The sequence below is a fragment of the Aspergillus japonicus genome (genome assembly GCF_003184785.1).
Source record: "Aspergillus japonicus CBS 114.51 unplaced genomic scaffold BO86scaffold_1, whole genome shotgun sequence".
Taxonomy (NCBI): Eukaryota; Fungi; Ascomycota; class Eurotiomycetes; order Eurotiales; family Aspergillaceae; genus Aspergillus; species Aspergillus japonicus.
The window spans coordinates 87,210-112,066 of record NW_020291638.1 but is presented as its reverse complement, the minus strand read 5'-3'; the positions used below and the strand labels follow the sequence as shown (position 1 = coordinate 112,066).

At 52.5% G+C, this 24,857-nt stretch overlaps 9 protein-coding genes across 9 annotated transcripts; 6 read left to right on the top strand and 3 right to left on the bottom strand.

Moving 5' to 3' along the window:
• Positions 1 to 1,110: 1,110 nt before the first annotated feature.
• On the top strand, positions 1,111 to 2,473 carry BO86DRAFT_327517 (aromatic ring-hydroxylating oxygenase subunit alpha; the record flags this gene model as incomplete). Its single annotated transcript, XM_025668613.1, has 3 exons — positions 1,111 to 1,916; positions 1,991 to 2,216; positions 2,266 to 2,473. 3 exons carry the CDS (start codon positions 1,111 to 1,113, stop codon positions 2,464 to 2,466), a joined length of 1,233 nt encoding a protein of 410 aa, XP_025533161.1. The 3' UTR covers positions 2,467 to 2,473.
• A 253-nt stretch (positions 2,474 to 2,726) lies between these two features.
• On the top strand, positions 2,727 to 5,364 carry BO86DRAFT_327514 (Zn(II)2Cys6 transcription factor; the record flags this gene model as incomplete). The annotated part of the gene is made up of 9 exons (XM_025668612.1): positions 2,727 to 2,841; positions 2,910 to 3,029; positions 3,096 to 3,208; positions 3,255 to 3,395; positions 3,445 to 3,989; positions 4,038 to 4,311; positions 4,365 to 4,540; positions 4,588 to 4,774; positions 4,841 to 5,364. Coding segments are annotated over exons 1-9 (2,151 nt in total), but the record flags the coding sequence as incomplete, so codon positions are not given.
• Positions 5,365 to 5,946: 582 nt separating this feature from the next.
• On the top strand, positions 5,947 to 7,150 carry BO86DRAFT_374321 (uncharacterized protein; the record flags this gene model as incomplete). The annotated part of the gene is made up of 3 exons (XM_025670419.1): positions 5,947 to 6,108; positions 6,275 to 6,347; positions 6,441 to 7,150. 3 exons carry the CDS (start codon positions 5,947 to 5,949, stop codon positions 7,148 to 7,150), a joined length of 945 nt encoding a protein of 314 aa, XP_025533159.1.
• Positions 7,151 to 8,898: 1,748 nt separating this feature from the next.
• On the top strand, positions 8,899 to 10,210 carry BO86DRAFT_350946 (uncharacterized protein; the record flags this gene model as incomplete). The annotated part of the gene is made up of 1 exon (XM_025669401.1): positions 8,899 to 10,210. The coding sequence occupies one exon, from the start codon at positions 8,899 to 8,901 to the stop codon at positions 10,036 to 10,038; it is 1,140 nt and encodes a 379-aa protein (XP_025533158.1). The 3' UTR covers positions 10,039 to 10,210.
• Positions 10,211 to 10,835: 625 nt separating this feature from the next.
• On the top strand, positions 10,836 to 12,302 carry BO86DRAFT_350945 (alpha/beta-hydrolase; the record flags this gene model as incomplete). The annotated part of the gene is made up of 3 exons (XM_025669400.1): positions 10,836 to 11,760; positions 11,815 to 11,999; positions 12,063 to 12,302. Exons 1-3 carry the CDS (start codon positions 10,920 to 10,922, stop codon positions 12,300 to 12,302), a joined length of 1,266 nt encoding a protein of 421 aa, XP_025533157.1. The 5' UTR covers positions 10,836 to 10,919.
• Positions 12,303 to 13,115: 813 nt separating this feature from the next.
• BO86DRAFT_423776 (uncharacterized protein) lies at positions 13,116 to 15,261 on the bottom strand (the record flags this gene model as incomplete). Its single annotated transcript, XM_025675418.1, has 5 exons — positions 13,116 to 13,243; positions 13,297 to 13,742; positions 13,800 to 14,125; positions 14,194 to 14,897; positions 15,138 to 15,261. The coding sequence occupies 5 exons, from the start codon at positions 15,259 to 15,261 to the stop codon at positions 13,116 to 13,118; spliced, it is 1,728 nt and encodes a 575-aa protein (XP_025533156.1).
• Positions 15,262 to 18,240: 2,979 nt separating this feature from the next.
• On the top strand, positions 18,241 to 19,443 carry BO86DRAFT_423771 (glycoside hydrolase family 16 protein; the record flags this gene model as incomplete). The annotated part of the gene is made up of 3 exons (XM_025675417.1): positions 18,241 to 18,628; positions 18,693 to 19,191; positions 19,415 to 19,443. Exons 1-3 carry the CDS (start codon positions 18,257 to 18,259, stop codon positions 19,441 to 19,443), a joined length of 900 nt encoding a protein of 299 aa, XP_025533155.1. The 5' UTR covers positions 18,241 to 18,256.
• Positions 19,444 to 20,135: 692 nt separating this feature from the next.
• On the bottom strand, positions 20,136 to 22,585 carry BO86DRAFT_414439 (uncharacterized protein; the record flags this gene model as incomplete). Its single annotated transcript, XM_025674842.1, has 11 exons — positions 20,136 to 20,225; positions 20,262 to 20,555; positions 20,597 to 20,823; positions 20,993 to 21,270; positions 21,330 to 21,454; positions 21,509 to 21,559; positions 21,618 to 21,779; positions 21,876 to 22,023; positions 22,138 to 22,267; positions 22,347 to 22,395; positions 22,475 to 22,585. The coding sequence occupies 11 exons, from the start codon at positions 22,583 to 22,585 to the stop codon at positions 20,136 to 20,138; spliced, it is 1,665 nt and encodes a 554-aa protein (XP_025533154.1).
• A 375-nt stretch (positions 22,586 to 22,960) lies between these two features.
• On the bottom strand, positions 22,961 to 24,791 carry BO86DRAFT_384452 (NAD(P)/FAD-dependent oxidoreductase). The gene is made up of 6 exons (XM_025670886.1): positions 24,612 to 24,791; positions 24,364 to 24,546; positions 24,092 to 24,304; positions 23,416 to 24,039; positions 23,281 to 23,357; positions 22,961 to 23,217 (listed from the first exon to the last, which is right to left on the bottom strand). The coding sequence occupies exons 1-6, from the start codon at positions 24,765 to 24,767 to the stop codon at positions 23,052 to 23,054; spliced, it is 1,419 nt and encodes a 472-aa protein (XP_025533153.1). The 5' UTR covers positions 24,768 to 24,791; the 3' UTR covers positions 22,961 to 23,051.
• Between the last annotated feature and the right edge of the window lie 66 nt (positions 24,792 to 24,857).

Genomic DNA, 24,857 nt, shown 5'->3' with positions numbered 1-24,857 from the left:
TTTCCTGTGAGATGTGGTTCGGTGTTTTGTCATTTGCTGTATAGCTCTGTTATGTTAAAGTTTTATGTAAACTCGGCACTGCTCCATCAGCAGGTCAGATATCTATGCAATGACGACAATAGAGGAATATTTTTCCTTCTACCATTGCAACTCCGACATGAATGTTCCCAAAGTTTCAGTCCATCCTGTTTCTCTTTTCTTTCTTCTTATTCAATCCTGTATAATCCGACTCATATATATGATCCAGAATAGTCGTAGTATCGCTGCAAGTGTTTCTTAAGCTATACGGCCATACCGAAGCCCAGATCATATATTCTTCCATAGCTCTAAAGGCATTATCGGCAATCATTTTGGACTTTCAAGCATGATATGCACACCGTGAAGATGTTTGTAGATTGCTAGAATGTGAGATTTAAATCATTATGTGCCAAGTGTTTCCTGTCACAGGGGCATCTGGTACGTAAAACAAATTGCTATAAGGAAGTAACCGAAACCATTCATTGGATAAGATTCGATTTAGCCGTGGTAAGCACCGCAGCTCCTTCCAGATCGACAGGTCTAGTGAATCATCACTGAAAAGAGAAAGGGAATGTTATTCAGAAGTTTCTCTCGAGAGTTCATTAGATATTAGGTTGTCCGTCTAGGAGCTGCACTACCACGCTTGAATGGATGTCCACAGTACAAAAATCTTAATGCTTTCCTCTCTTCTTCTCCTTCTAACTCCTGCATGATTAATACTGCCTATCAATGCTAGTATGGCTTTTGAGCAGATACCTGGATCTCCACCAAGTCTCTAGTCGATTAACATAGTATTAATCGAGGTGGGGCATCGTAATAATCCTCAACGATCATGATATAACACAAGCTGCTTGTATGATATTTCATGAACTATAAGACTTGGTACCATGGAGGGAAAACATAGAATTCCCCAGCCGATAGTCTAATAGGGCCAGGGCCACTATCTTATCAATGCTGAGCCTGTGGGAAGTGTCGCGCCCCCATTCTTGAATCGACATCACACCCCCACCATTGCGAACGGGAGCTATATAAGAATTATAGGAGGGCCACAACGCACAAGAGCCACGCATATCATCACCTAGAATACAGAAAATGTGGCGATTATTTGGGCGCACTTCCAATGAACCGGCAAAGGAGTCTCCGCCTCGGGGCCTTCCGGCCTCCTGGTACCGCTCCGACGCGATGTATCAGCTCGAACGACGCGCCATCTTCTCCAAACGCTGGATTCTACTCACCCACTCTAGCCGCCTCGCTAAGCCTGGGGACTTCCTCTCCTTCACCGTTGCCGAATTCTCCTTCCTTTTGACCAAAGACCGCGATGGGAACATCAACGGCTTCCACAACATCTGCCGCCACCGCGCATATCCCATAGTCCAGGCCCGGGTCGGCTCCGCTTCCATCCTCAGCTGCAAATACCACGGATGGTCCTACGGGCTGAAAGGGAACCTCTCCAAAGCGCCCCGCTTCGAGACGGTCCCCGACTTTGACAAAGGCCAAAACGGACTACTCCCCATCCACGTGCACGTCGACCAGGCCGGCTTCGTGTGGGTGAACCTGCAGGCCGGCGAGGGCCCCGACGTGCAGTGGCAGGACGATTTCCAGCAGATCGACGAGCAGCCGCGCATGCAGGATTTCGATTTCGCCGGGGAATACACCTTCGACCACTACTGGGAAATGGAGATGGAGGCGAATTGGAAGCTGCTGATCGAGAATTACAACGAGTGCTACCACTGTGCGACATCGCACCCGCTTATCAGCGGGGTTTCGGATCTGCCGCGATATCGGGTGGAGCCCACCGCCGCGTACATGGAGCATCATATCTTCAACAAGGACAACGTCGACGCCCAGTTTCGGCGCGCGATTACATATTTTTTTCCGACGACCTCGGTGACAGTGACGTAAGTATGATTATTATTATTATTGGAGAAGATCTTCTGGTCATGCCATCGGCTTGTTGACGTTTCTGCCATAGCGACAAATTCTTCTACATTCAGCGGATGATTCCTTTGAGCGCGACGACGAGCAAGATCGAGAATGAGGTGTATCGTCACCGCGACGCGACAGACGAGGAGTTTGACAATATCAACGCATTCTATAGGCAGGTTCTGGAGGAGGACAAAGAGCTCTGTGTTGGTGTGCAGACGAATCTGAGTCCCGGAGTGTTTATCAACGGCGAGCTCCACCCGAGCAAGGAAAAGGTATATCGACAGCGCTCTGCGGGTCAATTCAAGGCTAACAACAACACAGGGTCCCATTCATTTTCAACAGAGCCTGAGAGAGATGGTAATGGAGCATCGCCAGAAGGAAGAGGCCCAAGGTGGGCGAGAGATCTGGCCAGCGCTGCCCGCAGTGACGGGAGACATGAAGACGGATCGCTTAGCGGAAGAGGAACGATTTTGTTCGCAACTGGAAGCGAGTTGCATTAGCCGACCGGAGCTAGCCTGGTAGAGTAGAGTAGAGAATCGAATCCATAGTGACCTTACAGATTCTAATCAATTCTCCTTGCTTCATGCCAAGAGCGATCGTCTTATCTAGGAGAGGAGGCCAGATCCTTGTGTTGTGATAAGCTGATAACATGCGGGGTAAAGTGACTAAAATCGGGGTTTCTCCGCGATAACCCAAGTTGCCCCTGCCACTTTTTGCCCTCTGACGACAGCTGGCGGTTGTGCCTTTTTACTTTCCCATCATCTTGTCGCTGTCCAAGAGTGGTGGTGAGGAGGCTGTTCAAGGTTGTTCAGTGGTTGCTAAGAATATGATCGATCTCTCCCCTCCCGACAGCTATACCATGAGCCAATCTCAGCGTCCCAAACGGACCAGCAATGCGTGTGTTCCCGTGACCTCGAGATAGGACCAAAGCAAACGAGCAACCCTAGCGCTGACAAAAACTTCAGCTGTCAACGATGTCGCTCCAGAAAGGTCAAGTGTTCTGGGACTCATCCGTGCGATAAATGTCGTCAGCGTCGCCAAAATTGCGTCTTCGAGGAGGATCGTAAGATAGTCGTCTCTGAAGAGTATTCCTCAACTGTCCACCCATTTACCACTCCTTGCTTGCGCTGACTGCAATCTCTTTCCCCCAGGCTTTTCCTGTCTCTGAAACGCAAAGTCGAAGAGCTAGAAGGCGTACCATCTTCCCCCACAAGCAAGCGACATCGTGCATTGCGAGAAGACACCATCAATGAGTCTGTCGATGGTATGTGATCTACGAAATTACATCAAGCCTTGTCTAATCGTCTCAGTCTGTGAAGAAGGAAATGCAGAAGCCACAACAACCCCAGCTCCTCTCGATTCCGACCGCTATGACGACCGATTTGCCTCCAACCCCTTAGTCTCCCCTTCAACATATGTCAAACACACTGGTCGACAACACAGGAAGTGGCGTACGTGGTGCTTTCAGCAGACCCGATTGACACGACTGATTTTGCGCAGTGTTTCTCGGCCCTACTTCGACGTGGTCGTTCAGTCGACGCGTCCTCAACATTGTTCAAGCACGTATATATCCCGACAGCCAGCGGCCAATTCCTCTCGCGGTCGACGGCGATGCGTATCAAATACTATGGCGGCATGCTAGTTCCGAAGAGGTGCCCGATACCAGCGGACTGCCGTCGATGGAGCACGCCTTGTACATGGTGAGCACAGTGCAGTTCCACTTCGGGAATATGTACCGGCTCTTCGACGAGGACGCGTTTCTCCGCCATCTCCACGAATTCTACAAGAACGCGGCGGAGAAGGTACAAGAGTCACGTCTGTGGTACGTGCAGTTTCTGGTCATACTGGCATTTGGGGAGGCCTTCCTAGCTCCGGTACGGACCGCGTCCAACACCGCCTCGTGGACGAAGTATTTTTCGCGAGCCATGTCGTTGCTGCCGGATATCACGGGGCTGTGGCAAGATCCCACTCTCGCTATTGAAACGCTGGCTCTCATTGCGCTTTACTTTTATTCGGTGGATATGAGAGATACCGCTTATTGTTATGTGAGACATCACTTGAGAGCACTGTTTGGATATCGCTAACTGGGTTAGATTGGCCATTCTATGCGAATGGCGCTGGTGGAAGGGCTTCACCGTGCTCAGCCGGTGGAGCAGCTAGGACAAAAGCTCGTCACTCGGTGGAGCAACATCTGGTGGACGGTATATATCTTGGACCGCAAATTCTCCTCTTTGATGGGTTCGCCTTACTCGGTGAACGATGAGGATGTCAACGCCATCCTCTGGGATCCACGAACATGTTCGCAGAACGAGGCAGTCTTGAGTTTGCATGTGAGAATATCGCAAGTGACTGCTCGTGTTCTGAACAGTAAGTAATATTATGTCCGATAATGTGCAGCGTCTTGCTAACCGACTTGACAGCCGTGTACAGCGCCGATGGTACACTGGGAGGTCTATTCCTACGCAAGGTCCGCTCTGTTTTACAAGAGATGTCCGATTTGTCGCGCGAGCTCGACGAAGTCTTCTCCAACCGTTTTGCAAACTCGGTAGATGCCCTGTCAGGCGTCACTACTCGATTGACTCTGTCATGCCATCTGGTAAGCCTCCTTAAGCCGTCAATGGGGCACATCAAGCTCATGGCCAGCAGTGCATCATCGTCACCACAAGGCCGCTTGTCCTGAGCCTTTTATGGGAACGCCTTAGTTGCTACGAAGAAGGCGCCGAGTTCCGCACCTTATCCTCACCCGTGCAAACCCTCCTCCAGGCATGCATCGATTCCGCCGTCAAATCCCTCAAAATTTTATCTGCTCTTCGAGACCAAAATCTGCTGGGTTCGCATTACCGTCTCACCCTTCTCCACAACCCTCCATTGCTAACCACGCAGTCTTTCACCATAGAAACGTTCCTCCCATTCGATCTAGAGAATGTGTTCTCATCCTTCTTCGTCCTCTCGCTCATCTCCGCCATTCTACCCGACGCTGCCATGGATCCGACCTACCGTGAAATCGGCTTCAGCTTGCTAAACGAGATGATTGAGCGCGGCAACCGCGTTGCCCACCTCCGCAAATCCGAGATCGAGCTGCTGGAGGAACTCGTTCAACCTCTGGTCCAACGGCACCACACACCCCCTATCAGCACAGACACAGCACACGGGCAGCTGGCCACGCCGGAAAGCCAACAGCGACCGCTCGGACACTTGGAGCAGCTGTCGGGCCCCAGCGCTGAGGAACTGGACAGCATCCCGACCATCGCGCCTACCGATGTGCCCCCCGATCCGGAAGATGAGCTGTCGCTCGACTGGCGAGGCCTTGGGTTGTCCTTGGACTATATGCTGTCGGTGACGGATCAGTTGAATGCGAATAACCTGGTGCTGGATGCGGAGCGGGAGGGGCTCCAGTCGGATCTATGGTTGTGGGAAGATAGCTAGGCGGGAGCTTTGCGAGACCAACACGGAATAGCTGAAGCTGAGGAGTTCGACCTGTATGCTATCGCAGCCGCTTTGTAAGGATGAATGAAAGACGGCTGCTTTTCTCTACAAACAGAAACGCCAGGCAATTTCCGTGGTCTTTGATGACTTACTGTGCTTGTCATCTTCGTGCTCTTGCGGTGAAGCATTGTGAGCGAGGAGAATTGATACATCCTATCCTGTGCATCACGTATACTGTGCGGTTCTCTCAACGCCGAGAAGACAGCCACGAAACAAGCCCGCCAACCGGCAAAAGAGCATATCGGTCACGGTGAATGTTTGTCTGGTCCCCCATATCAATGTACGTGATGATGTCGCCGTCGCCATGCACCGCCAGATTAGTCCTGTTTTTGCGCAGATCTCTGTTATAAAAATCACTCCTACCTTTTTTCTTCAGGACTCCTTCCTCTCTTTTTCTCATCATCAACTCCATCATCATCCCCATTATCCCAGCAAAGACGACCTTCCCATCAACTTGACTCTCCCAGTCCCAGCTCCTAGCAATACACCGGCATCCATCAACACAAAGCAGCCACAATGCCCAGAAAGCGCGGAGCCAAGATGCCAGGCAACTTTGTCCTAGCCAGAGACCCTTTCGCTCTGCTCCCGCCCGAGATCACCCTCATGATCATACTCGCTCTGTGGAACTTCGAGGACGTCGTACAGTTCAGCCAGACCTCCCCCCGGTTGCATGCCATAGTGTGCCAGAACCTTGCCTACATTTTTCGGGAAAATGGCCCACAAGATCCTCGGCACGATTCATCTCCCGCTGCAGCTCTTAGCTGATCAAAAGGTCGACGCCAAACTCATACACGTGAGCGAAGTCAAGCCAGGGTACCTAATGCGAATGATGTACAATGCGCAGGCACTCGCCATATGGACACAGGCGTACCAGCCGCGTCCAGTCTTTGATCGTCTCTGGTTTGTTTCCGGCAGTGGTAAGATTTCTCGTCCCTCTCTTGTCGAGGCATGAGCTGAGACCCAGCCCTTCCACCGACGCCGATACTAACCACGTCACAAATCCCCTCCAGACACCATGCTCATCGGCCCCATCATCCCGGATCTCACGGCCCTCGTCAACTTCCTCCTCAACGACGTCCTCGCGGTAGATACCACCCACCCCCTCATCACGAGCTTGCTAGCCCAAGACCCCTCCGGGATCACCCCGGGCCTGATGCAACTCGTCGCCACCCAAGCCTTCGAGCCCCTCGGTTATAACCTGTACAACCGGTCGCAGGAAACCCGCCGGCTCGTGCGCGCCCTCTACCAGGCCTGGAGCCTGAGCCTGCTAGGCCGGCCCGACGCCGTTCTCCGATACCACACCATGACCCTAAAAGATCTGTTTCTGGTGAGTGGGGTCTTCGCAGCCTTCCGGGAGCCCCTCGCCCATCTTCTGTCGGTCCCACGCGGGGAGCGCAGGCGGCCGAGCGACACCCAGCGCGTCGACACGGCCCTGAGCGACGTGACCTTTGCAACCATGGAGCGGTTCGAGTTCGTGCACCGCGAGATGTTCCGCCGGCGGGATGCGGCCGAGCCTGGGTTCCGCGACGGGCTGCAGATGCAGCTGGACGGGCTGCGCGAGCTGTGGAAGACCAAGAGCCAGGCCATGTTCCGTGCGGTGATTACTCAAGATCTGTACTGGGCGGACCAGGGGATCTTGAATCCGGCGTCGGCGGAGGGGGTGTGGGATGAGGAGGAGGAGGATGATGATGATGATGATGATGATGATGATGATGAGTGATACAATAACTCTTCTTGTCTTCGGGGAATATGGGGCCTAAAGGGGGTTATCCGGGGTGTTTGTTGGGTTATTGCCGTTTAGGAAAGGTTCAATTGCTTGGGGGGCTGGCACTTTGCCTTGATTTTTGCTCTGATTCTTGCTTTTGATTAATTTGAGGTTATCTCTCTTGTCCTTAATTCTAGTTGATGTTGATTTTGTGCACCTGTGCATACAAGATTGTCCCTGTACTGTTACTGCACATGCACTATTCACTGAGCTAAGAATACAGCCATCTGCCCAGACGTCGTGATCCGATCTATTCTATCTACTCAGTAGACACGTCCACAGACAAGACACAAACAGACACCGCGGCAAAAGAATAAGGTAATAACCGGAACCGTGGATTCGTCATCGCCAACCTTGGCCCAGCACTAGTTCTGGCGGGTATACGTAACTCCCGCCCCACCGGTTGGTTGTTGTGCCCTAAAGTGGCGGACTGGAACAAAAACACAGGTTGGGATCTTTGTTTGTAGCAAACGGGGGGTGAAGGTGACACGTCAAAAAACCTTCTATGACAGGTGTATACTATCTCAGTGCAGTAATTATAAAGAAATAGAATCATCAGCAGTCGATCAGGCACATCTCCCCGACTGAAACCAGCACACGTGGTGTTGATCGATCGCGACGGAAAGGAAAGGAGTTGCACGGCTAGCCCGCGCTAACAAGGCTTAGCCCTCACCGTCAGAGAATTTTTATGTGTTTGCCTGGTGGAGACTTTACGATTTGGTCAGGTCAATCAGCAAATCAAAATGCAATAATGATACGAGTATGAACAACAGCTGTACTACGGAGTAGAATACAGTACACAAACCTTTTGCGATCCGTCGTTCGGAAATGACCCACACCGATGCAGTGCGCTAGCCCTCCGTCTAAGTTAGAACCCAGTTTGCCTTAGGAATGCCACCATTCGCCCGAGCAACCTGCCTTCACTCCTTAAGCCCTCGTCGGGGGCCAGGCACACTCTAGACTAGACACATGGCTTGGAAAAATGTCCGCGTCTCTTGTCGGACCAGTGGGAGGGCTGAGGTGACGAGTGACGACGCAAGGGGGGGCCGTCGCGGGCTTACGTAGGGAATGCATGGCATGCCAATGACCAGGCCGGCGTACCTGAAAAACGAACAGTAGGAGTTTGTTTGTGGAGTCCCACACTGACAACCAAAACACTGGCTGCAGGAATGTCAGCCAACAGCGTTGATGGATTATAATCTGTCTGGCCCCTCGAGCAACTGGGGAGTGGAGAGAGCAGAGTTGGTGGCCCTCCGTTTCACTGCCCTAAACGGGAACTATTGATTCGACGACTCCTTTAGTCGCCAGCTGGTCTGGATCGCGCCATTCGACAACGGGCCTTCTCGAGGCGATGTGACTGATCGGGGCCCAATGCTGACGATTCTCGAGTCTTGGTCCTGTCTCCACTCGGCGCTGTCTTGCGTCGTCCACCGTCGGTTGGCTACCCGCTTTGACGCCCGTGTGAACTGGGGTGGCGGCGGGTTAATGTATATACTGGGACTGGGACCACTCTGTTGGCTCTGATCTTCTTTCTTCTTCAAGCATCATCCAGTCGTTCCTTTTGATCGTGCCCTCCTGGTTCAAGACAGCCGGGATTATAGCAGCCGTGCGCAGAGCATACGTCCAACACTCTCCTTCAGTCGAACCGATCGACACACAACTATCTTTCCGATCCATTCATTGATCAGCCAACCACGCCCAGCATGCAGTGGAAATCACTCCTTCTTTACGGTGCCATCGCCGAATCGGCCCTGGCTCGTACTCACGGCCACCAGCGCCGTCACCCCCACGGCCACGGCCATGCCGAACGTGTCCCGGAGGCACACCTGGCTGCCCGTGAAGTCGTTGTGGAGACTGTGGTCAACTACCACACCATCACACTCACCAGCACTGTGACCGGTGCAGCACCCACCGTCACCACCCATGAGGAAGCGGCCACCACCACGGCCGCAGCCGCCGCCACCACCTCCGCCAGCGACGCCGCCGCTTTCGTCGAGCTCGACCTCAACGAGGACCTCGCCATCAGCGCCAGCCTCAGCCTCGGCCTCTCCATCGGTGGCTCCGAAGCCACCACCACCACCTTCAGCACCAGCACCCACTCCAAGACCCACGCTCACACCACTAGCACCAGCACCACCTCCTCCGCCGCCGCCGCCAGCAGCAGCGCCGCAGGCGTCAGCTCGGCGTGGTACACCTACCCGACCAGCGGGGTCTACTCGACCAGCGGATTCGGCGAACGCAGCAACACCACAAGCAGCAGCGGCGACACCTACGTGGGCAACGTGGGCGTCCCCTGGGGCAGCAACATTATCGAGGTCAGCGCCAGCGAAGCGTGGCAGTACAAGTACGTGGTGCAGTTCACGGGGCAGAACAGCGCGGACTGGTTTGTGAGCATCTGGAACAAGATCGGGCCCGACGGGGCAGACGATGGGTTCTTCGGCCACTCAGCCCTCAACTTCACGCTGAGCTCCGGTGAGACACGCTATGTCGCCTTCGACGAGAACTCGCAGGGTGGCTGGGGCGCCGCCGAGGGCGACAGCCTCCCCACCAACGACTACGGCGAGTACTCGTGCACCTGGGGCGAGTTCGACTTCGGTGACGAGGAGAACGACAGCTGGTCCGGCTGGGACGTCAGTGCCATCGTCCCCGAGGAGGCCGACCAGACCATCCAGGGCATGAAGATCTGCCGCCACGGCACCACCACCGGCTGCTCGTACATCACCTCCGGCGGTGGTACCGTCGAGAACGCCTACACCCCCTCCGAGAGCTCGGTCGGTGGCATCGGTGGCTCCGTCACTGCTGGTCCCCTGCGTCTCGCGGCTGTGATTGATTACTCTGGGTGAATGTAACCCCGGTTGGGGTTGAGGTGGGGTCGGTGGATGAGTTGTATATACACACTTCCGGCCTTGACTTCTTGCTGTATATTCACTGTCGATGTTGATATCATGACGTATATAACTGGGACACCAGTGCGAGAGTCGCGTTGAGTCTATTTGTTCTCGTGTTGATACCTCTTCTTCTGCCTCAATGGCAGGCTGCTTCTCATCTTCTTTAATATACCATATGTGTTTTTCAATGTTGTTGTTTCTGTCGCCCGTCAAAACAAGTAGGCTTGGCTGCTGATCCTCGGCTGTGAGATCCGACGGTGATTGCCGGCTCCACACGGCTTGCTTCAGATGTAACTATCTAAAGGAGGCTTCGTCGCCCGAATCAATTTGAACGTGTCACTGTGGCTTAGTGAGGGAGAAGCACTATTAGATTCGCCACAGTCATGGCCAGCGTAGTCCCATGCTGGAGACCATGGCGCATACTGTAGGCCATTCTTCCCGTACGGTCGCATTTGCCCAGTGCGTGGATTTAGAGTAGATGCTCAGGAGTCAGGTGACTCGAGGTCATGCTGGTCTGGACCGCTCGGGTATTCGGTAAGTATGCAACAGCGTTGGCTGGCAGCTGCTCTGTTGAAGCTATGAGTATGTGGATGGACAGAGAATCGGGAGAGTAGCAGGACCTCACGTGACCAATCGGGAGGCTGATCCGGAAATGCTGGTTTAGTCAGCGGCAGCCGATCCCCACCGAGTCTCCACCAAATGAAAAGCTGCGCCGCCTCACAATCCACGATCCACTCCCATCTTCAAGCCTCGTTGCCGTCATATTGTATTACGAGGACAGCAGTCGGACAGATCGCCGCGTCTAGAACCTCCCCGCCACTACCGTCTTACCGTTGATGCGAGGTCAATGGGTTGTGCAGCGCGCACGACGCGGCTTCGGGGCATCATCAACCATAGCGGCGACTCACCGAGCCGCAACATCATGTCCACCCTGTTATCCATCTAGAGCATCTAGAGCATCTAGAGCAACCATCCACAACTCCAGGCCTACTCCCAGAAGGTGCCACCAGTCTATCCAGAAACCCCATTATCTATCCTACCCAGGAACGAAACGCACCTTCTTCACCACCTCCCTCCCCCCCATCCTCATCCCCCCCACCATCTTCCTCGGCCTCCTCCTCGGCCTCTGGACCTGGAAATGCTTCTGGATCGTCCTGCTACAAGATAAACTCCTCTACCTCTCCTGGCTCCCACCGCTCTCGCGCTCCGAGACCATCACCGCCTACGAACCTGAATGCCGTCCCGTGCAATGGACCACGCAGCAGATCCGCAGCCTGGACGGCACGAAGCTCACCGTCTGTGAGGGCCGTCTCCCGCGACGACAACCCCCCGAAAAGACGGTAGTCATCTGCTACTTCCAGGGTAACGGCGGCTCCACCCCGCTGCGCTTACCGTTACTCTCCCAGACCCTGCGGGCATTGTCCAATGCCCCGCCAGGTTCTAGAAACCCAGAACCAGAGGTCGAGTACATCATCACCGCCCTCTCCTACCGCGGGTACTGGACCTCGTCCGGCCGCGCCTCGCAAAGGGGCATCGAGCGCGACGCCCAGGCGTTTCTGGCGTGGGTGATGCCGACCTACGCGGCGCCGGACCGAGAGGTCCGGGTCGTCCTGTGGGGTCACAGTCTGGGCTCCGCGGTTGCGACCACCGCGCTGGCGACGTATCTCAGCAATGGAGGTGCGGCAGCATTGACGGCTCGAATGCCCAGTCCCCCTGACGCTGACCCCATAGCATCGACTGCTTCACCACCCCCCATCACAGGCCTGATCATGGAAGCACCCTCCTCCAGCGTCAAGGAGATGCTTATCAGCCTGTATCCGCAGAAGTGGCTACCGTATCGGTATCTGTGGCCGTTCCTGTGGAACCACTGGGATAGTTTGCTCGCGTTACGGCGGATGGTGGCGTGGCGCGATGGGGTTGCTGCTCCTGAGGAGACGGTGCGGGATGGCGGAGATAGAGATACGTCTGACAAGATCAAGACGACTCGAGATGCTGAGACAGCGCCCTTGAATCGGAGATCACTACCGCCAATTCTGTTGCTCACTGCTGTGAACGACGAGGTGATTCCTCCGGAGGCGGCGGCGCAGTTGGAGGCGGAAGCACAGCGGTTGGGAATTGAGATGGTGAGGACGGACGTGCCCGGGGCGATGCATACAGAGGCACCGGTGCGGCCGGCGGGGAGGAGGGCGTTGGTGGAGTTTATCCAGGCGAGGAGTTGAGGGTGCCGTGCTCCACGCTCTTTAATCTGTAGAGAAGCTGAGACGAAGCAATCTGGCGCTTTTTGTGCCGGCTTCCTCAATGGAGATGACGAGTAAAAACCTTGACTGTGCGAGAAGATCGGAGAGGAGCCCCTCGATATTCTTGCATCCCATCCGCGGAAAGTACTTGTATCACCCTCGTCGACGGCGCCAAGTGTTTCTACGAATAGCCATACTATCTGGATCATCGCGGCTGACTAGCCGTTGACTTATCACCCACAGGTCTTATAAGATCTACTATCTTCGTCTGTCTAACGCCGAACAAATACCTTGCTTAAGGATTGATAGATTCTCGTCACTAGGAAGTATATAGTGTACAAGAATGGGCGGGGGGCCCTTTGGCCCCCCCTACGCGATCTGTAGTGCTGGGTTTGAGGTGAGTCGCCGGCCCCAGCCTACGGCATGGGGCTTCGGCGACAGTAGAATGGCAGCGGCAGCATAGGGCGGTGAAAAAGTGTTAAAAACAGAACCAGAGGCCAAGTGGAAGTATTCTTTAGATCTGCACACAATTTCGGGGTCATGTCAAACAAATCAACAGCAAGATCGAGCAAAGCAAAGCATCATCAGTTGCCACTCTATCTGCTTACTTTACCCGTCTACGAAAGGAGGTGATACTTTGCTAGAAAAGTGCCCGAAGTTACAGTAAACATGTTTCTGAGACAAGACTGGATTCAGTATAATAGCTAGGCAAGGCATCACTGTCGAATTGGATCAAAGAGACTCTCAAATTGTGTTGAAGAACCAGAGGCAAAGAAGAGTTGGACCAAGCACTGCCTAGCGGAGAAAGTGTGGGTTCTCTACTAGAACAAGGGGACTGACTTCCGTCAGATCCGAGGCATCGATGATCCGAACAATCCGAAAATCGTTCGTAAAGACCACATGGTATAGATGACCGCGATATTCTAGCGAAGATATTAGGCCGGGCTAGGAGAGAAACGGTGGAGAAGGACATTACCTGGATAGCCCTTCTGCGGCGCATTCCGAGTAGAATTTAGAACAACGTAATCTTCTATCAGCCTTTTCTTGATCATTGTAAAATACTGACCATCTTCCTCAAACCGTTGCATATATTGTCTGATACGATCGCTGTTTCTTAGTAATTCCAGCCCCCACTTCTTCTGCTCAATCAGAAAATCGATTCTTCCGCTCCTAACGCCCGTTTTGATCAGGTATTCCGGAGCCATTTTGATCTGGTACTCGAGCAGCAGTGGGAAAAGACAGCGGTAGAATTCTTTTTGGTACTGGTCTTCGATAGGTACGGAATCACCGTTCAGTGTGCGTAGACGGCCTGATAGCTGGCATGGGTCAAATTTGCGGATAGCATCAATAGCCATCTCAAGGGGTGACGAATAAGTCAATTCCTTTTCCGAGTGTACCGGAGAGAAAAGGCACTGGCAATACCTGAGATCTTGTTTAAGTAAACAGAGCATGGAATCAAACATCGCTCAGTAACTTTACCATCGATGAATCTGGCTGGGAAACACATAAAGTGTATCTCTCGGTACCGTCTCCGCATGAAGCCATCCTTGTTTCCAGATATCGTCCAAGGCCCTTTGTTGATCTGGGTCGTTGATATAACTAGATTGGAGAGTCCCGTTGTGAGAAACAGCATTCTTGAAAACACTAGCAAAAGCGTGTTGTTGGACGGATTCTTGTCTGGGAAGGCCTCGAGCAAACGGGAGATACTGAAGGATTTGGAACAATCGTTGGTCATTGCTAAAAAGACTTTGGCTTGCTGTCACCCAGTCCAGTGGTTGGCATTTTTGGATCAAAGTATAAAGCTCCTATTGTAAAAGGTAAATTGTAGCAAGTTAGTCAGGCTTTCATATCTTGACTTAGAAATAGAGCTTACCGGCAGTTGCTCCAGGGCATCCACAAGTGATACAAGCAGCCCCGCATGTCCCCCACTGGCCAGATATAATCCCCTTTTCAGTTCTTTTGTTAGTATATCTGCACCATTTGACATGTTGCTCGGCACATATTGGTCAAGGACTTTGTATGCTTCGTCCTCATTCAGAAGCAAACCAACTTCCTTCCGCCCAGAATGGTGGTAGATCCCTTCTTCCGGCCTCAGCGATATCTGCTGATAGAGTTGGAAATTCATAGGCGTCTGAGTAGGAAGATTCCGACCTCCGCCGCCATGGACCTTCCCTGAGCCGTAGCATGTAAAAAGAACAAAATTGACTGAGACTGTTTTCTCAATCGACTTGAAGAGTTGAACCCATAGGTCAGTATCCCAATATGATTCTTGTGCCTCGTCGAGAAGGATAAAACTTGGATATGCTTCCAGTTCATCCCCGGAGATGCAGATGTTGAGTTGTTGCTGAAAATAGCGTACCCAGCCTCCTGCTGCCCGAACCTGTCTCTCTGGCCAACCTGATAGAATATACAAAGGAGTATCAGGATAGCGCTTGAGTAACTCATTGGCCATCAGCTTCATTGTTGTTGTCTTCCCCGATGCAGGGGTCCCGTTGATTCTGATCAAGTGGTAGCGTTCCAGACGGAGAATCAGTTCGTTTATCAAATCATGTCGTAGGTTCACATACGGCTTGATTACTAAAGAGGGTCAAACGAAAAGTTCGCTGTTACAGTCTAACGTAGGGAGTTACTTACTGAGAGGCTTGGTTTTCCGAGCCACAGGAAGACCAGAGCCAGAAGAACCGGGGGGAATTAGGATATATCAGTCAGAGCAGATAACAACCGTAGAAAGCAACTGACCATAGCTCTGATGTTTACTGAGAGGATGTGAGCATCTTGTACACTTTGCTTCGCACAAGTAATCCAAAGTGGATATACTTTCTCCGAAGGTACACTGGCAGCCTCTTACTCCGCAAGGCCCCATAGTAAGAAGTAATCTTTTGGCCTCAGCCGGAGGCGAAGCGGAGGTGGATGAGTCGGAGAGTTGAGATGAGTTCGCCATGATCGGATTCCTATACGCGCAGGACCGCACTTAAATCAAACTTCTGATACTTGCCTAGTTTCTTTACTATGCAAGCAGCCGTTGTGATAAATAAATGAGGGCCTTTTTTGATGCCAGAGACAAGGAGACTCACGTCATAAGAAGTTGCGTCTTAGTTGAGCAGCAGTGTGAAAGATGATAAAACACGTACTCAATATCACAAATGACGGGCATTTCACTGTTTGAGTGATCTTCTTTGTTGATAAAAAGCGGGGGTGGGTAGTATTTGTTTCGGATACTTCATTAGTTCAATGTGGTCGCGTTCATGCCGTGGAACGGCTACAAGTTCGATACTCTTTGTCAAGCCCTACCAGCCAATAAGAGGGTACTGAGGCCAGAAGACCGCAAAGCCATCTGTTTGCTGCCCCTCTTCCAGTGTAATCCGCTCTTGTAGCTGTTTGCTGTACTACTTAAGTACACAAATTATAGTCTATCTGTCTAGCCAGTTCGATGGTATGACTGCTAATGCTATTTTAGACATCGATAGCTCCTACAGTAGCTACTACTTACCAGACCTAGCAAGGGCTAAGACTCAACCACGTGCGTAATGTTTCTCTACGCATAAGAGTTACTTGCGTTACCTATGGAGCTGAAGACTCGAAGTAGATTTAATTCAAATATATTGTTGATATGATATTTGAGGTTCCGCTTATAGTGGACAGGATAACGAAGCAGAGTGGCGAAGGCGGGACAGGGCGCGCCAGCAAGTTTGCCCTGTTTGCATATTTGCTAGGTTTGTGTCGGCGTTCCTGAATAATCCTGCGTACGTGATCCGAGACGAATTATCAATTATTTAGATATATAAACTATAGTAGTAGAGGATTTTTATATAGTAGAGACTTGGATTCTTATTGCTTTGGTGGAGTTGGTCGACTCTCTTTTACAGCACACACCACCATGCTGTTTCTCTCTTCCACTTGGGGATTTTTCTACATACCTACATACTGTAGTGACGGGATTTGAAATCATATGGGCGCGAATCGTCGACTGGATCGATGTCTGACTACGGAAGGGTGTAGTGTTAACTCTGCATGTAGAAGTCTTTTCAGAGCTTTTCTCCCTTACTACCTGTCATTTTGCCGGCATGCTTGTTTTTTCAGAGTGGCTACTATAAGCATGACATGTATGAGGCTCGGATTATGTGGGTTGCTACCTTGTACATGACCCAGCACAGTACTACTATCTATGTATCATGCTTGCTGTGGGTCCATCACACCCGGACTGCTGATATCTGATTCCGAAGAAAAAGGATCCTCGCCATTAAGGCTGCAGAATTTCAGGGTCTGACTCGGGAGACTATCAGGGCTCGGCCAAGCTAGGAACCACATTTAGGGCTCGGGGACTTTTTACAGAACGAGCCAGGGCCCAGCTATCAACCACTGGGCATCGCTATCACTAGCTTCCTCGCATTTTCCCCGGTTGTTGAAAAGCACACAGAGATGACTGACCGGATTGAGCGGCTTTGAATGCGAGGCGCCCTTTATGACCGAAATCAAGGGACATTGCCAGCTGATTCTGTGGTAATGACCCCGCTAAGCTCACAATAAGAACGTGCACAGAACAACAGGTATGGCAACCGCAAAAAGTCCGAGGCGGCTGTGTACGATCCTCGTGGAGGGGCAAGAAGGGGGTGTAGGATTGCACGCAAAAGATATATACTTCGTCAGGGAGATTAAATAGAGCTACAAAAAAGCTATTTTGAAGTCTTGGCATCTTGAGACTGTCCGGATTTCTATGATTAGTTCCAATCCTGGGGATATTGCTATTCGAGTAGTGCGATAGTCTATGGATTCTGCAACCCCTTCTGCATCCCGCCATATTATCACCTCACCTCAATCATGCATAATCTCGACATAGTCTGAGGACTCCAAGGAACAACCCACTCACAATTGCATTTCTAGGTCATTGTGAAAGTTAAGTGAGGAACCAGTAGAGCTTTTTATTTATTTACTGAGAAGCCTACCAATCACTGTATTTCTAACCAAGCACACACGACAACAAGGTATAAAAAATAGGGCTTCCCGTCGGCGCAGCCGTGCCCAAACCACAATAATCAACGCGGATAATGCAACGAGGCCTGAGCGCATTGCTGCTTGTAGTGGAGAGAGGAAATAAGCCAAGGGGTGAGTGCGAGCGAGATGGGTGGGAAGACATTGAGGGTATCACCCACTTGAGCAAAGACTCATGCTTGTGTACATCTCAAGACTTCTGACATTAGCGAGGCCACGTACTACGGGAGGATGTCTACATATGACTACGTATCAAATGAAGGTTACCTAACGCTATCTAAATGCTTCCCCACTTAAGACATACTACCGGCAGAACAAAAACCCCCACCAGTAACGTAGCGATCATTCTACATTCGCCCCAGATTCAACCTCCTCCAACCATTTGCATCGGATCGGATGTGGTCATAGACAGGCACCCAGGGTAATGTGCCTTTCCGCTACCTAGTGGGATATTTTGGTCTGGAGATCTGATTGTAGGGCGTACGTCCATAGCCGTTGTGTGACTGCGAGTTGCCCATTATGCTGATGACTTACGCAGACAAGCTTCTGCGTAAGCGGGGAATTCTCCAACATCCCAGGCTACTATTCGCTAGCAAATCCTAGAGGTCCACCCTGATGCTGACAGAGCGGTATAATCTAGCCGTCTTCGGATAGTCTGGGTTGAGACCATGGCCTGTACTCCACCCCAGGTGAAATACACCAGAGACCTAAAACAGGGAGGCTGGACGCAACCACAGGACTGCTGATATTGTGTCATAGACAACAGAGCATCATTGAGGAGGCTGGGAAAGATGATGTGAGAAGGTCGTGTCTATCATCTGGCAGGTGGTAGAGAAAAAAGCTTGACTCCATGGTTCTGCCATATATACATCGTTTCTCAGCCACCATGTATAACCCTATCCCATAACATCGGTAGCCAATCGCCCAGATCCCACCCCGTCATTCGAATGCTGCGCTTATTTCTGCATACCGCCGCGCTCCTCTCGGCGCTCCCCGCGACCCTCGGACAGACTTCCACCGACTGCAACCCCCTCAACAAAACCTGCCCGTCCGACACGGGCTCAACCCAAAGCACGTTCCACTATGACTTCGTGCAGAGCTCCGACACTCTGTCGGAATGGTCGACGCTCTCGGGGAGCCCAACGGTCGGCGACGAGGGCGTCGAGCTCACGATCAACGAGGAGGGCCAGGCACCCACAATCGCCACGTCGTTCTACATCTTCTTCGGCGAGATCAGTGTCGTCATGAAAGCCTCCGCCGGCACGGGGATCATCAGCAGTATTGTGCTGGAGTCGGATGATCTCGACGAGGTCGACTGGGTACGATCAAGTCCCCCTCTTTTTCTTGCTCTAACCACGCTGACAAGTTGTCCCCTGGGAGCAGGAAATCCTCGGCTCCTACACCACAGAGCTACAAACCGACTACTTCGGCAAGGGCGACTCCTCCACCTCCAACCGCTGGACCTGGGAGCCCGTCGACGACCCCCAGTCTACCTTCCACAACTACACCCTGACCTGGACGCCCGCGGCTCTCACCTGGAGCATCGACGGCACCGCCCAGCGCACGCTGACGTACAGCGACGCCGCGGACGGCACGCGCTACCCGCAGACCCCCGTGCGGGTCAAGATCGGGATCTGGGCCGGCGGCGATCCGAACAACAGCGCGGGGACGATATCCTGGGCCGGTGGGGAGACGAATTACTCTCAGGCTCCGTTCACGATGATCGTGCAGAGTGTGGATATCGCGAGTTATTATCCCGCAGAGACGTATACGTACAGCGATAAGACTGGGGATTTCGAGAGTATCGTGATGGAGGGGGGCAGTGTGACGCGCTTGTCGGCGTCGGCGGCGGATTCCGGGTCGGGGTCCACTGCGACGGCGGGTGTGGCGCCTGCGACTGCTTCGATTCATTGGGCTGGGGCGGCCGGTCCGGTCTCTGCGTCTTCTGTGAGGGTGCTGGGGGTGTCGGTTTGGGTGTGGTTCCTAGGCTCAATGATGATGCGGATGCTAGGATAAAGCTGGACATTGAGGTATCGCACGATGTGCTGGATTTTCAAATGAAGAGAACAATGTGCCCGTAAGAGCCTATCAAACACTGCTCCCAGGTTGTACTCAAAAAGTATTCGCTTCGTAGGCTATGATAGAAAGAGGTAAAGCTATAAAGATGCCGCCTTCGCTGCTGCCCCCGCCGACGTTGATGTGGTAGCGGAACCAGCACTGTACCAGCTTGGTCGTCACCCCGGACGGGCGGCTCCATGGCGTCGGGGTGAAGGGGGCGCAGTCCTCGTCCAGGGCCAGCGCGTGGAAGGCGTGCTTGATCTGGTTGTGCAGCTCCGGCGTCGTGTATTTTCAGCTAGTCCTGCGGTAAGAATAGCCGACCGCGCCGGACGTGTTCCCCTTCCTGCTATGGCGCGTCTAAGAGACAACATCGGCTCGAAAGGAGTCAAAGACCACCTGACTAGTTCTTGACTGCCCTAGAGCTTTTTGCATTACAACATTCCGTACTCCCTTAGCACCTCCAGGACTTTTCTAAGCCCCCTGATTTAAGCAGAGCCTCTGTGAGATATATCGTCGCTTGGGCATAATGCCAAAGACATATCAGAGCATATCTAGGGGCTGGAGGTGTTTATTTCCCACCCCTGATTATGTTTATGTGTCAAGCTAAGTAGGGTTCATGCCGGGCTCATTTTAATCACGTGTGAATCTCAAAAATCAGAAATCTTTGAAATCTAGAGACGTCATGAAAATTCATTTGGATAACATCACAAAGGGTATCAATGAACAAGAAATGGGGCTTCAGGCAGCTCTTCATATTGAGAGGTAATGCTAATCCCTCGTTATGCCGGTCAACAGCGCATTAGAGCCGTTGAGCACCCCAGCATCAGCCACGATCTTCATCCATTCCGTGCATTCGTCCTGTTCAGCTCGACTTTCAGAGTCGCCCGACCCTACAACATAAGACACTCCATCGTCATGAGCCTTGTCACCGATCATCGACATTGTCCGGCTTGCAAGGGCCAGAAAGATGTCCCGGTACGGCGCCGCAACATCCCACCGTTCCGCCATGATCACCAGTGCAATCGTGCAATCGTTACAGGTGCTGTTTACCTGCGCGTGACCTGATATCTCTCGCGCTGCGGGCGAGGTCCATAGGCAGTGGAGATATGTCAAGCCCGCCAGGAACAGCTCATGTAGTGCAGCCCAGGTACAGCTCGTCGGCTTCCCTAGGAACTGGCCACGGTAGCTCTGGCAGATGTTTTCTGCGGCGCGATGACATTCCAGGAAACCTCCTCGGTCGCCTTTCCCGACCGGTGGTCTAGGATCTGGGCGCGACAGAGCTGTAGGACTGTGTAATTGTACTCCAGGTCATACCAGTCTGCGCTCGTGAATAAGGCAAGGTCCTCATTGGTATGGGAGGGCGGCGTGGGCGGAAGCTCGGAGCGCCACTTCTCGATCTCAGCGCGGATGTTCGCAACGTCGGTCTGCTGGTCGTGATTGCCGGAGTAGATCGGGTCTGCCTTTGAGTACAGTCAGGTGTGGATGAGATTCAGAAGACGTCGCATGCGAAAGGTACAGATCGCTCTTGTCATGCTGGTGGGTGGCTCCTGCGGGCAGCTCCGGGGTGTGCCCATCAGCCCTGTGTTTGTGATGCACGTATCGTCAATGTCAATGGGATACTACACACGAGAGATAATTAGAGACAGCGCGTAGATGAAGCGTCTTTGGGTTGGTAATGTCAGTTATTTTGTTCGAACATACTTCAGCGTCAACCTCTTGATAAGGCACACTCAAAGGCCGGCCCAGCATGACAGCAGCCTGGGTCTCTATTACGTAGGCGCACCAGAACACTCGCTTGCGAAGTTCAATCCTAACCAAATCTTCTGCAGGAACTGAGAAGTGCTTGGTATGTCGATGATAGCCCAGGTCGATACACTGACGCAGCGCCAGACTGCCGAGCTTCCTGTTACGCCCATGAGCACACGCAATCTTCTTGCCCTTTTCGTCCATGTGGATTCGTACCAATGCGAAGTGCCCGTCGGAGATCTTACAGAGTAGATGGCGCAGCACAAGATGGCCTGCACCGCTTCGAGGTTGTCATGGATCAGGATATCATCGATATACATAAGTGCTGATGTGTACAGCCGCTAGTGATCAGTCAGTGAGCCTTTTCGTTCCGTTCATCAGGGTCGTCCGCTTACTTCCGCTGCAAATCCTAGGTGGGGCAGAAGCAAAGCCCCAACAGCATATACCTTACAGTGTGAGCAGCTTCTACCCCCATTCAATGACCATGATGCTATTGGGCCTTACCATGTTCAAGAAAAATAACGAGAGAGAGTCCGGACGAAGATCCCCAGGCCCTACTGACTCGCGCAGCAACATCGACTCCCATGTCCTAAAGGTGGGCTCATGTAGGACGGGGTAGTGTACATTCACATTCTGAAAATAAACATTACTGAGCTTGACAGCCGACTCGTGATCGGGTAACAGGCATGGGGACGGTAGCACAGAGACGCGATTATCTGCGTCATCAGCCACGGTACCCGTGGGAAGCTCAGAGGAAACCACCTGGCGAAGAGATGGACTGATCAAGCGCGAGAAGGCGAATATTGAAGACGAGCCCAGATATTGGGGCTCCGCTCCCGCCGCATTGAGACTCAGTAGGCCAATCTTCGCTTCCAGTTTGTCGACAGCGTCGTCTTGTTTCGAATCTTGCCTGGCCTTTTGGGAACTCAACTCATCACTGCGGTGAATATCAAAAATATTCATGTGATTCATCCGCGGGGAAATAGCAGGTGTTTTTTGTTTCTCAAGTGCATGCCGTTTGAACAGGTCGCTATTGACGAGATCAGGACGGCATTCCTTCAGTAGGCTCTCGAGAAACTCTACTCGTTTTTCGAGGATCTCAATGTAGTTTCGGGGCCGATATGTCCTCGTGATGGGGTCTTCCACGAGACAAACTGTTAAAGTGTCAGATTAAGCTTGATAAACCCCACTTTTGCAGTCGGAAGGAGCCGAGCGACCGGAAGGGATACCGACCGGATTCAGCACGCAGACAGTTGTTACACCCCGAGGGATTATTGTCGCACTTCCAGCCTATCGAGTTAGAAAAAAGCTGCTTGAGACATTGGGGTAGTAACTTAGGTCATGTAGTCCTCTGCTATTACCTTCCATTTCTTATCCTTGCATCTCACGCATGCGAGAAGTGCTCGGCAACCCGAGGGTCTCCGTGCAGCGGACCGGGTCAACGGGGTCTTCTGGCTCTTTTGGGGCGACATGGTACATATGTGGGCCCTTCAGCTGTCAATCTTGCTGAGCGTATGTGTTCAACTGAGGATGAAGCGAGGTCGGAGCGTTGGGGCAGGAAGGGTCAAGAAGTCCCGGTGAAGAAACGTCGCCCGCGAGGATCCTCCTGGAGTGGCGACGAAGAGATAAAAGATAAATGCCATTGCGCTGACTGGAAGGTTGGCCTGGACAGTCTCTGGCACCGATAGATATTAGTTGACCAGATTGAGCAAATCTCAGCTGAGACCCACCATATATTTATCAAGTACCCCGCACGCTAGACAGTCTACGGAAAGGTAGGCAACGGACCGAAGGATTTAGTGTTGATTGGCATCTGCCTCTTTGTTGGTATTCAAACCCATGGAGATTGTAGATCATGCGTATAGTGCACCCATGTTTGGTTACCTCAACTGTAGAAAACAAGACGACTGTCTATGGCATTCAGAATTGTGCATTCATTCAGATACGAGCGACGACCGCAGCTGATGCTTTGCAGCCTTCCCTTAACCGCGCAGCCCTTTCCACGGTGATTTGGAAAACCCCAGGGAGCTGCGACTCAGCCCACGACCTCCCTGCCATCAACTTGACCAAGCCTGCTGCAGTGGTGAAGATACGAGCCATGCCACTGATGATGTTGCAAAGGTAATTGTCAGCGTAGCTTCACTTTAGGGGAGATGCATGGACCTACTGTCCGTTGTGACCAGCACAAACCCACTGACCCGCAAGCCCTGGCAGCTCTCCGACAAATGGCACTCCGTCGGCGCTCTGGTCTCCACTTAGCTCTGGTCCTAACAATCCACATCGAGCATAATTGCGTTCTTACCATTCCCATGATACCACTCCAAGCATGCGTGTAAGGCTCTTCCTGTTGCAATTCATCGGCAGACCATCCCTTCACTTCGCCGACAGCGAACGCTTGAACAGCCTTATTGATTGCGTCATGTCCGGTCATACCATCATCAATGCATCGCTCCGGATTCTGGTCTAGCCACTTCATAAACTCCCCTTGGCCTGGGTTGCTGCCGCCAAACAGAACGGCGCCATCACCATTCAGGCGGGGATTAATGCTAATCAGGTCGTCCTGCCCAAGGAGAATTCCATAAGAGTTCTTGAACCCTGCAAAGTCTGTAGCGGTCTCAGGGATCGTGACTCGGTTGCACATCTGAGGACGTGGCGTTATCAAGCCCCGCAGAGACGGCTCTAGAGCTGAACTATACGCATTGGTAGCATGGACGACCTGTGCGCACTCAATGTCACCGCGTTCGGTTTTCACGATCCAATAGCCAGCCTTCGTTGGAGAAGGGACGATGGCGGTGGCTCTGGTGTTGGTTTGAAGGTTCACGCCTCTCCTGATATTCTCTCGCATCACATGGGCCGCCAGTTTCCAAGGGTGCAGGGTGGATGCCGGCCACGCGTAACAAGCTTGTGCATTTGTCATTTGTGAGATCTGGTATACTGTTAATACTGCCCTGAAGACGGGATGGAGAGCTTGTGCGAACCTCCGCTGCTTCTTGGGGGTCGTGGGTCACTTTGATGTGATCGACCTTCCCTCCGGCGGCTTTGTACCGCTCAAAGATTGTGCGGGCTTTGCGCGCGGCTTCGGGCGTAATGGGAACGTCCAACGTCGGTCCAGTCCAGTGTTCGCACTCGACATTGTTTTTCTCAATATAGTGTACTACCTCGGACCATGTCTGCTGTTCATTCTGCAGGATCTACACATTTCGCGATCAGCGCCCGTTACGTCGGTACAGCACTTAGAGGATCCCGGTACCTTCATGGCCTGCTCGGTCCCAAACTGTCGCTCGTACTCAACAAATCCTCGCCACTGATCGGGCTTGCAGTGACCAGCGTTGCGACCTGTAGCACCGGAGCAGAACAAGCGAGCCTCGATGACCACAATTTTCTTCGTTGGCCAGGTTTCTGTGAGATGTTTGGCAATCACGGTTCCGGACATCTGGATTCAGCGCTTAGCTACCGTACCTATGCAATAATCTACAGACACCTGGAATTGCCACTCACGCCCGATCCAATAATCACGACATCTGCAGACTGCGGCAATTCTGGCGCGGTTCGATGGTTCAGCAGCGGATCTCCCTGAACCGATCCCAGCCAGTGGGAAATGGAGTACCCGGCCGGTTTGGGGAAGCCGAATCTCTGGCAGTCACGTTGTTTCATCTTGTCGAGTTTCATCGGTTTCTGGGTCCGAACCAGCGCAAAAGGGGGCAATCTCGGGAAGGCGAGTTCTATTTATACGTGGTTCGGACT